The 12434-nt window shown below is 34.6% G+C and overlaps 1 protein-coding gene across 1 annotated transcript in view; it reads right to left on the reverse strand.

The window, feature by feature from the left end:
- SPEF2 (sperm flagellar 2) overlaps window positions 1-12434 on the reverse strand; it is an 87271-nt gene that overhangs the window by 15820 nt on the left and 59017 nt on the right. The window contains exon 29 of the mRNA XM_056325744.1: window positions 581-675. Within this exon, the coding sequence (XP_056181719.1) occupies window positions 581-675 (95 nt within the window). The remainder of the gene's footprint in view (window positions 1-580; window positions 676-12434) is intronic.

Consider the following 12434-nt stretch of genomic DNA (forward strand, 5'->3'; position numbering starts at 1 on the left):
ATGCATTTCATCTGTGTGAACAATATTTGAATAAAGCTGCTTCCCTCATGTAAAATCCAATTAAAATCTTAATGTAAATCATGGCTTACTGTCAGAAATAATAATGAAAATATGCTAAAACAAGTAAACCTTTTCATTCCATAGACTTACCAGCAACATTTGAAAGTAAAATTAATCAGACAATTCAGTGATGGAAGATCTGGAAAGACTAATAATTTTTCATGTTCCTAAATCTGAAAATCTTGGATAAGTAAGTTTAAGGTCATACAGCTCAAGATTTTATTCTCCTGTCTTGGAACGAAGAACATAAACAGTCTTAATTTAACTCTTGGAAATGAATTTTCAATGGTGTCTAAAGGAACTGATAGAATTTGAAAATAATAAATAAATACAGTGCTGACAAAAGCATTTTATTTCTGGCACAGTAGCTTCCAGAACCTTTCTCTAAAGAAAAAGAATTTTAAGGGAAAACTGACAATGCCCTTAATAGTTACACTCCTGACTTTATCACAGTAAGGACAACACTGCATCTTCTGCACAAACCAGTAGTTAACTGGTATGAAAATAGGTGTTAACTTACATCTGGAAGTGTTAAGTTCATCCATACATCAGGAAGGCAATTTGTTCCAAGATTCAAATTAATCAAGTCAATAAATACTTCCTTTTGTATAAAACCTAATAAAAGAAAGTCAATACATATAAAAAAACTATTTACCATTTAAAATAGTCTTCTTTTGTTAAAGGAAATATATTTTTTTATTTTAATGGCCATATGGGAAAATAGTTATTTTGCTGTTATGTACTATTAATAGCGGTAATATCTTTCAAGTCAAATGTAAAATTTTCTCATTCAGAATAAACCATGTGGCCTGTCTAAAAGCAAAATGTCTAATATTCCAATATATTGCAGTTCTTTTGATGCTTGCCCTGATCCGCACTGTGATCACTAACCAATCCTCTTAGTCTACACTGACACTTGGTGAGCAGTACACAAATACCAATCACACACATACTCTGTGTATTGAACACCTATCAACCTTTTCCTTCACTATGCGCTATTTTAATCAGTCATAAATCTATCTCTACTCTTGAAAGCAAGCATTAGAGAATAGGATGGGAAACTCGGATCATTGTCTGTTAAACTTTGAAACAAACTGAATTGCTTAAAGAACTTCCCAGAATTGGTTTGTGGGATTTATAAATATCTCTGTTAATTTTATTTAAAGAAATCAGATAAAAATAAGTAAGTGCAACAAAACCTCTTTTTTTTTTTTAATGGGCATGGATTTGCTTATAAGCAAATAGAAACTTCGAACTTCATGCACAGTATTACAACACAAAATTATGTATACCAAAATTATCAGACATATACAAGTCTTTTCGTTCAGAAACAACTTTGCTGGCTCAGTAAGGATTCACTGCGAAACCTCTACATTAACCAAGATTCAGGTGATCTAAATTTTGAGAGATGAAGCTGATTTGGCCAGGTTATGATCACTTCCATAGGGTTAAACAGTAAGTTTTCAGATTACCTTTAAAAGCAAATACAATCAGTGAAATACTAGAAGGACTTACTAATTTTTTTTCCTTTTACAGTCACATTTCTTTTCTTTTTAAAAAGGCACAGCTGCACACATTCTATGGCTAACAACTTTTTTTCTTTGAAAAGAAAATGTGAAGTAAAATTTGTTAAGTTTACAAAGAAAGATTTAAGTGGTAGGAATATTAAGAATGTGTTCAAATATTGATTTCATAATGTCAGCATTCAAAATCAAGTGGTCAGTTTCAATTAATAGCCTACAACCTCTGCAGCCAGGAGTAATGCCCTCAGCACATCTTAATACAGCAGAGAAATCATATAACCTTAGAGAGAAAAGGAAAAAAGTAGATTTGGGAAGCTTAGGGTCTGTTGGGACAGGACAAAGGAAGGGTGAAAAATCTGGATTTGAAGCCCTGTGTCCTAACAAATTTCAGCATGAACACAAAAGCTGGGAAAAACTATCAGTAAACTGGTAACAGTGCTCTGACGTAGTCTCTTGAGGGTTTCTGAGTTATCTACTTTGAGAAAGAACACCTTTTAGAAATCATGTGTTAGGCTGTTTACTGAAGCTTCTTGGATTGCTGATTTAATAATTTTAAGGTAAGCAGAAACTTGTATTTTGACAAGAGCTTCAAGTCCCAAAAATCAGATTATTACCATGCAGCACAACAAAGCCTACATCACAGAAGTATCATTATTGGAGACTTCACAGAAGATTCAATAAACCAGGTAACTTTTTAGTGGTTCATGGGGATAACAAGCTATAGTCCACTAAGAAGCCACTGAAAATTTTATATTAAAATAACAGGAAAAATTCTAACATCTTATTTGCAGTTTCAAATTTTCTAGTGATGTATGATGAAAAGCCCAGGTATTATAATTTTTATTTCATGGTTTATTAAACATTTCCCTTTCCACATCTGATCCCCAGTAATCTGGCAATCTAGCTTCTTTCTCTCACATTATCTTGTGGTTTAAATTGTTCAATTCCTACTATGGTTTCCCTATATGACCATAAAAAATGCTGTTCTTGTATTCCCTATGAGTTTCTGGCTTCCTAAAAAGAAATTTAATTTTGGTCTTCTGCACAAAATTCTAAAAGGATACTAATATCGTCATGTCATTTTTGTGAGGCTACATGACTTCAGAAACGTACCTAAGTATTTGAGGGGTAAGGATATTAAAGAACTTGAATCAAGAAATAATGTATGCGCTGCCAGGTGACCTGCAGTGTCTACCCATTTTTCTTCCTCTGTGACAAATATGGAGAAACAACCTTCTCTTTCATTCAGAGCTAAGCTACTTCATTAATAGCAGAATTGCTGATGTGCTGTAGGGTAATTCTTTTTACTTTACCACCTCCTCCTGAAACATCTGAAGTGGGAGAATTCCAAAGTGTTGTCAAAAAGTTATAACAGTTCACAAACTTCAAACGGAGTGTGACCTAAATCCTCCTCATGACATACCTAGCAGGAATGAGGAAGTCTGAGAAAGAGAGGAAATCCCTTGTAAGCATATACAAAAGATACCAAATAAGTTTTCTCAATGTATTTTTAGATATTTTGTCTAGATTTAATGTATTTTTATGCTACAGAGCATGGAACTGTTTAAAATATCTGATCATACTACAAGACAAAAGGTGATTCATCAATTTAATTCAGGGGTTGCCAATGCTTTTAATCATGGAAAGATGATATGAGTGGGCAGCTACACAGATGGTGCTGAGAGAATAATATTGGTATCTGCAAACAGTACTCTGCAAGGGTAAAAGGAAATAACGTCCTCTGGGAAAGAATGTGAAAACAATTCCCAGAATTGGCTTTGTCCACTTAACAAGACTGGTTTCAAAACAGGTATGCTCTTTACAAGATCTTTTTGTTAAGTCCAAAAAACCCCCCAACCATACCTAACAGGTTTTTGTTGATTGATGTAGGAGACTGAATAGAAAATGAACTTATTAAATGCGCAGAACCACTTTTAATTAGAAGGGATAGCATGCAATTTTGAAAAAGAATCAGAATTCAAAAGCTTTTGAAAAACTGGAGAGATGGTCAAGATCAGTAAGTAAATTTCACTGGAAACAGATCTAAGTACTTTGAGGAAACAGACTGCACAAATAAATACACTTACTACATTGCAGACAAAACCAATCAGGAAAGCACTTAAAGCACATTCAAGAACAGGATTAGAATTCAGTGAACTTTACAAATTTGAGATATAGTCTAGGATAAAAAGGACACTATCCAATAAGAATAAATGTCAAGTGCCACACTGGGCTGAAAGAATGAACTGCATAAATGTCCCAGTAGGAATCTTACTGACAAAGAAATTTCTGTAGAAAAAGCTCCAGGGATTATGGAAGATTACAATATCACCAGAAAGTACACAGGAAGATATTGGATATAATCACTTGCATTCTTTTCAGATGTTAAGGCTTCTGCTGGCATACAATTTTGGAATTTGCAGATCTAGAAGGATGTATGGAAACTAAAGAGTACCCAGAAGAAAGCAGTAAGAATCATCACAGGCTTAGAAAGCATGACCTAAGAGGCAAGGTTGAAGGAATTCTGCTTGTTTCATCTACGAAAGGAAGATCATGAGAAAACACAGTAGTTGTCCAGTTAAAACCAATGTTACAAAGAGGATAGGGATAACACCCGCTCCATAGCTCCAGTTAGGAAGAATGATAGGACATAAAGTTTATTTGCATCAAAAACATTTCAGACAATACTAAAAACCCACATAATAAGGACATCAAAGCACTAAGGACAAAACCCCACACATTCTACAGTGGACTATTTTAAAAGCTTATCAAAGAAGAACAAGGATAAATACTGGATATAGATTGACTAAACCAGACCCCATATTCAGATACGGATGACTTCTTGATATCCCCCTCCAACTACTTGTTATGACAATAAGATTTTGCTACAATTTTTCCAAGGGCAATATACCTATTATCTTCAGACCTAACACTAAAAATGTGATGCTGCCCTTGTGCATCATGGAATTGACTTCAGTGTTACAAGTTCTAAATACAGTTTTGTTCATTACTTCAGTATTTTTCTTCTACTGTTGGACATTCTGGGGACACATTTTCAAACTTTTTCTAATGTCATCATAGTCAAAATCTTCCTATTTGAAGACATTAAGTTAAAATGTGGTATTATGTGACTTAAGAGAAAATCCTTAGAATTAGCAATGTTGTATATCTAATAAGGTACCCTGTAGAACATATATCCTGTTGCTTATTAGGTAAAGTATTTTACTTTAGGTAAACATTTTTGTTACCACAGAAATCACAAATGAAGATATTTCAATGATGGATCTATTATAGTCACCTATATAATGCACAGTACTGATCTCTTTTTCTGATCCCTACCAATCAACTCTACTTGAGTGGACAAACATCCCTTAATGAGGCATGTACTCTAAACCTGCTCTATTTCTGACATCCTGTTTAGACCTAGAAGTAGCATGAATATATATACAAGACACACAAAACAAGACTATATATATGTATGTATATATCTTCTGCAGTTACTAGGCAACAACTAAAATGAAATTAGAGACTTGATCTTGATTTAGAAAAGGGTTGATTTAAAGGTGAATGACCACACATTAATTTCTCCCAAATTATTTCTACTTCATCTTCATCACTATTCGAAGAATTAAGAAGGGTCATTAATGACTGCACCTTAGCTATCTTTTGTTATAGATCATTGCTTTTTCCTTCATAGTAGATACAGATTCTGCTGGTATGCTTTACCTCGATTGGAAATTATCAAGTAGAAAATTGCATTTAGAACATGTAGAATTATGAAATTGTGAAATCAGATACTTCGCTGAACAATTCTGATTCTAGCTCCTACATTAAAAATCAAGATGCAGTATTCTTATTGCAATGCTCACAAATATTTTTACAGAGAAAAAAAGTGGTACAAGCTGTGAAGTAATTAGTGATATGCTGGCTGTAAGAGTATTACCTATGGGAAGACTGATTTGTGCAATTAATAATCAGCAATGGAAAATGAACCTGTTCTACCTCTGTAGGAAAGTCTTCTGAAGGACAAGTCTGACAACAATCTGTGAAAGGTCATGTTAAACCTTATCCAAAAGAGAATAAAAAATAGAAACACATACAGATACGGAGAGAAGGTATGACCCAAAATTCATAGGCTACAGAGGTCAAGCAGTCATTTGACAGATATAAAGCACTGATCTTCCACACACTTATCAAAAAAAAATCAGGGTTTTCAGAATCCATGAAGCTTCTTGAACTATTAAACACTGATAATAAGATGAGGGTTAACTCCAGTGGTTATAATATATTATGACTCAGCTAAGTGCAATATACAATCAGATAGAATTTACAAGTTGCCCCTCTAGCATGTCACCAAGGTAACAGTGTACATTATTTTTGTTCATTGTCTTCAGATTCATAGAAGTCAGGCAAATAGAAGATGGGCAAATGCAAACATCTACTGGCAATTGAAGAAAAGACATATTTTAACATTACAATACATTATGAAAAAAAAAAAAAAATGACCCTTATTAACCCTGCAAGGTATTCTGTTGAAGTGTCCATGTACGTTACAAGAAGATTTTGAAATAAAAACTAACAATTTTCATCTAGTCACTTCCACAGAAACTCTCCAAATCAAACTCGGAGGAGTAGTCTGATCTTTCACTTGTCATCATATCACCTCCCTGTAGTCTTCTCTTTCTTTGCCAAGTAACATTCCACAAATGAATAGCTTTCTGGGGGTCAAATCTCTTGATATCTGGAGAGTTCATCTGAATTATCATAAGATCCGTCACACTTTCAGACCTTAGTTTAGAGTGCAAATGCATCATGGTGAGTTTCATTTGACTGAAGCCTCGCTCTGTTTCAGCTGAGCTTGCTGGCAGAGTTAGGATCAAATCTACCAGTGTCAGGATGTTGGGATACTTCTTTGAGTAATCTGAGTTCACCACATCCCATGTCAAGGTCTGGATGTTCTGAAATCTAAAAAGCATGGTAAGAAGTATAATTACAACTATCACTAAATGTATTTCCATCATCCTTCTGAGTAAATCAATAAACGGACACAAATGCAGTTTTCTTATTACCTGTTGTACAACTCTATTTTCAACATGTTCCATTCAGTTTCTACTTCACCTATTTTCACACTAGCAGCTTCCAGAATGACTTCATAATGTTTAGTCAAGACAGACACTTCCTTTTCACCAAATTCTATAACAGAGGCAAAACAAAAATATTTTTATGCTTGTAAAACATTTAGAAGGTGCTCTTCAAATAGCCACTATCACAGTTCTATACCTTGTTTAATTTTATCAGGCCATAGTTTAAAACTTCCAATAGTAGTTGCTTTTAAAACATCTTGACTTGCATCGCAAAAACAATCGCGTAGCCTCTTTACCAAATTCCTTAGTACTGTTGTTCGTACTGCTGAAATATTTCTATTTCCAACAAGCTGGTAGCCATGAAAATGCTGAATGGTCTCTATCAGCCGCTCCTTTGGACCAGCTCTGAAAGGTACAGAACACAAAACAACATATAATACTCTTTTATTATATTCTAAGGGATCATTGTTCAGTTGTTAGAAATGCCAGACCTTGTTTGATACATGTGGAGTGTTTCCAGTGTTGACTGCATGGTTGCAAATATGTCTGCAATGGAAGAGTAATGATCCAGAGTAACACGTGACAGAATGTTGAGGACATTGATGACATCCAACAAAAAGTGAGAAAATTTTACTATCTCCATTCTCAGAAGGATGTGTAAAAGGCCTTTGACTTTCTGCTGGTTTGAGGATCTTGAATCTCTTTCAGTCTGGAAATCAATACAGAAAATGAAAGGATCAGGTATGCAGACCAAACTTAGCCATGGCAATTAATTTTTCCTGAAGTTATGTCCAAATTTTGTATCATTTACCTTACTCAGATGTAGAACAATTGCAGGATAACCTTTAAGGAGAATTTGTAGAGCTGTTTGTAGGCGAGGAAGCCACTGGGAGCCTCCAATTCGAGAAGGAACAGCTGGGCGTAACTTGATGGCTTCATATGTGGCTTTGAGATTATTCTTATTTAGAGGTGAGTTACGATAAAAGTAATACAAACTTCTCAAGACATTGCTTAAGATGTTGTATAGCTGAATATTTTTCAGTGCTCCTTTGTAAGCCAGCTTTAGCCGGTGAGCAAAACAATGCACAGACTGTACACAAGGCTGAATTTCCCTCAGAAGTTTAGCTACCCTACTGTTTTCTCCTACCATGACATCTGTCCCATCGCTTCCAAACCCAACTAATTTTCTTGACCAGTCTTGGCTTGCCAGACTAAGCTGAAGATTTATTTGCAACGTTTCCTCAATTGCATTTTTAATAGCTGAAGCATCGGTTTTGTGAACAGGTTGAACCCCAACAATCTGGCAATGGACTTTTCCTTCATTTGCAAAGCGTACGTACACAACTGCAGCTGCTTTAAGTATACTGTCTGTGACTCCATCACTAATAACAGAAAAGAATTTACATTTCTCCAGTTTCTCTTTCAAAGCTCTTCTTTCTACTTCAGCAATAAAATGTATAAACATTCTTGCTGATTTGTCATTTCTAAACACAGAACCAATATCCACTCCTTTCATATCATCTAGTTTGCACATCCAGTCAAGGTCTGTAAAGGGACGACCAGACTTAGCAATAGCATGGCATGTTCTAAAAATATTTTCTACTCTACCTAATGTTATGGAGTTCATGCTCTTTAACATCTGCTCAGCAGAAGCTGCATTTGGTGAAGCAGTACTGGCAGCTTCCATGCAGGTAGCCCAGGCATGAGCTTCACTACTTTGGTGTGTATTTATAAATTCAAGTTTGAAGTCATCAGTGCCAGAACAAAAATTGTGAATATTTTCCCCCAAATCTACATTATGCTTACGACATGGTGCACAAAACATTATTCCCCTTTCGTCATCATATTTTAACCAGGAGTATTTTGTTAGCCATATTTTTGGAAACTGGCGATTCCTTTTTGTTATCTGATGTTCCAGATCTCTCTTCGCTTTCCCTCCATCACCACCTTCTCTCTTGATAGAAGAATTAGTCTTGCTTTTAAATTGCTTCAGTGCTCTTATGGCTATAATTTAAAAAGAAACAACTAAATATAAAATAGTTTTTATTTAATAAATATCAGTTGTATTTTTTTTTAATCCACATTTATTTTGTTAATTTGGGACTAGACTGTGACTTGAAATGAACAGCCATAAAAGAGAACAAAGAAAACAGTTCTACTCTTAAATCACTTGGAGGCTACCCAGGACCCTTGTAAGAAATGGTCAGTTTTGACTCTAATTTCGTTTTGACTCTAATTTCCTTTTGACTACCAGAAGTTTGTCAGAATATGCAACCAGTAAAGTACAGCAGCAATACGATTTTTTGAAACAGAAAAACGGAGCTAGGGAGTGGAATTCAGAATGGTCTTTCAGGCAAAATGTCTCCAGAAGATACTACTGAAGTCACAAACCTATTAAGATGCCCATTACACCTAACACTAACAGACAAGTTAACTTGGAGCAAACCCATAAATACATAATCAAATAGCTGTTACAGGCATAAGATGTTCCATGGCAGATGTTTGACCTGATCTTTTTAAAATAGATTTATCATAGAAAAATTTAGGTTGGAAAAAAACCTTTGAGATCAAGTCCAACCATTAAATTATTTTAGTACTGCTTTGAGAAAGAACAGCATAAGCTTCACATTTTGTTCTCAAGATGGTCATTGTTACATTTTGTAGGAGCATATGCTATAAGCTGGTGTTTTTGAAAATTCTGTCTTCAGAGCTTGTGAATCTCCCACTTTTTGCATTTAAGTTTATGATTCTTTTAGTACGCTGTTGCCATAAGGTCATAACTTTGAAAAGAAAGCAGTCACATAATTCCATGAAGGCAAATTCCATGCAGAACTGAGACAGTAAACCAAGAAATCTGTTAGTTGGGAAATAGCAGAACTAAAGCGCTGAGGAAATGACCTGGGAACAACTTGACTCCCCATCCTCCTTACTGTGATGTGTACTTCAACAGGCAGAATTAACAATTACAGTAAGTTAATCATAGAAAGAAACGCCATTTCTGGTGCTTTAAAAGATCTTAAGATAAAGTCCTTGTGACCCACTTTTTCCTGTTTTACAAGAAGGGGCAAATTTTTGTATGTGCATTATACAGTTTGTGAGAACAAATACCAATTTGTCTGTCTTCCTGTGTTTCCCCATTGATAATTTCAGAATGGCCAATTTGAACCAAGTTTATCAGTATGGTAGAGTTACGAAGGTCGTACAAATTTTTTTTCAGATCTGTTCTGAGGTACAAGAGAAAGATCTTCATAACACTGCCATTGAGGAAAAACTGGGGAGATGACCAGCTTTTACCCACTCTGTGGCCAAGAGTCGTTAAGTCAGACTAAACGCAGTTCCAGACCACACACAGCATTCTGTGCAAGCAAAACATGCAGGTAAGATGACATGAAAGACAACTGCTGGTTGTTGTCTGTCTTGTTTGTTTTTTTTTTAAATGAGGCTAACAGACATGGAAAGGAACAGGAGATGGACTAGTGGGAGGAAGCTGGGAACATGGGAAAAAGCGGGATTTGTTGCAGTGCTACTATGGAAGGAACACAGGATACAAAAGGAAACCAGCCTGTACTACTTATGAAGCAACCTCTTTTTCACATCTGATTTTTGTCATCAACAAAATGAAAATGAAAACTAATGTAGAAAAAGCTGCACAGGGCAGAACTGTTTTTCATCAAAATCTTTTTTAAAATTAGTATCATTCACTGATACACAAGGTGACACAGACAAGGGTATCTATATTTTCAATAAACAGTGCAGAAACATCATAAACAACTGCAAAAAAATTACAGAATAAACTAAGATTATGACAAGTGAAACTGAAAACAGAAAAATAAAAATTCAAAAAGGATCATTACCAATGACAGCAGTGTACATGTACACTAAATGTGTACCTTGCGAACCAAGACTGAAATTTTAAAGGGACAAGACATAAAGAACAATCCTCACGTTTCAGTTATAAGGCACAGATATACAAAATAGACTACTTCTTAATGACACATCAGTTAGCAGAATATTTTCATACAGTGCCTGTATGAAAATATTTCCCTAAACGTAAGAACTGTAGTAAACATTCAGATTAAAACTTTACACACGCAACAAAATATGAAGAGATTGTAAACCTATACCAGAGATGCGAATTTTGTAAACATTTTATTCTCTTTTCATCAAATTTTACCAAAACATTTAAGCAGATTTCTATTCCCCTCCATTTTCACCGAAAAAAATGTTTCCATAGCAATTTCTGACTAAAAGTCTGGATGAAAATCTATGAAGTTATGCACCAGAGTCTGTAGCAATGCTGTAAGAGATGAATAAGTGAAATAACCCCCAAGGCTGAACTATATTCATTTAATTTTAGTAGTTTAAAAGCTAGTAATATGGGGTACTTCTGTCCTTAGATGAAAAAGACAGGAGTCTCAAACATGATTAATTCCCTCCAAGACACCGAGATAAGCATCGCACCCTGAAGGTGATTTTCACTGTAAATATTCACCTTGTTTACTCACTAATTGTTATCGATTCTGCTATGTAATATGTCTAATCTTCACTAATTAGCAAGAATTGGAATTTTAAATCTAGAACCACACAGACTAGGGTATGACTGTTGCTGCACAGACGCAGTGAGGAGAAAGGAGAGTTCCTCTGCCATGCTGACTAAAATCTTAATACTCGTGTATATATTCAAATGCACAGAAACACATACAAACACGTTAAATATATTTCATAAAAGTAATTGGATGCGTAGAGTTTTAAACACCATAAGCAGTCACAGATTTCTGAAATTAAACAACATACATGAATCATAAGAGACATAACAGGAGGTGTAAGTCAAACTAAGTCAGTTGTTGCATTATCTATAGGGAAAGGTATTGTATCTATTCTGGATTTCTGATTAAAGGATTTATATCCCAAAAGTTTAGGCATTTTCTACCTAAATAATTTATCTAGTAAAAAAATACTTCCTCTGTATACAAATTAAAAAAAAAAGAACATTGAAAACATATACAGTCTTAGAAAAGTTAAGTTACATATGATGAACTTATTTCTGTGCTCATGTATAGACTTCACACTCTTGTTTCCAGCAAGATGAGATCATCAGGATTACTATAAGGTCTTGAATTGCTTACACAAAAGTGCTCGCCAAGAGAAAACATAATATATAGACATTATTCAGGTAAGCATATAATTCTGACTATTCCACTCAACACGGTATTCTATTAAAAAGGCAAAAATTCAGCTGAAACAGACACACACTATAATATGCCTGTCTCTTCCAAATCTATTAACACAGTAAAACTCAATTGACAAGTCTACAATTTGAAAAGAAATAGTAATACAATTTGGTCATAGGACGTCCTCTATGTTTTACTGCCTCATATCTAGTTCTATAAACAAGCATTTTAAACATTTTTTGTATATTGGATATGTAAGTTTTTTAAACCCGACTGAAGTTTATTTCTGAGGAAGAATCAGTTCCATAATTCAAAATGGAATGGTTCATGACTGTAAAAAAAACCCAAGATCTAAAATTCTCTTGTGTAATTCAGTTATAAGATGGAGGACAAAAGTCTGGAATATAATCTATTTTGATCTGTTTGGTAATGCAAACCATTTTCTAAAGAAGAACCTGTAGAAGAAAATTGAGACATTTCAGATGTGTGCTAATTGAATTGACAACAGATGTGGTCATAGGAAGAATACAGTGTTACAGGGAATCAAAAGGGGTGAGTTGTAATAGACAGTTAGTTTAATTTTGTTGATAAGAACA

This window comes from Falco biarmicus, chromosome Z, assembly GCF_023638135.1.
Source record: "Falco biarmicus isolate bFalBia1 chromosome Z, bFalBia1.pri, whole genome shotgun sequence".
Classification (NCBI taxonomy): Eukaryota; Metazoa; Chordata; class Aves; order Falconiformes; family Falconidae; genus Falco; species Falco biarmicus.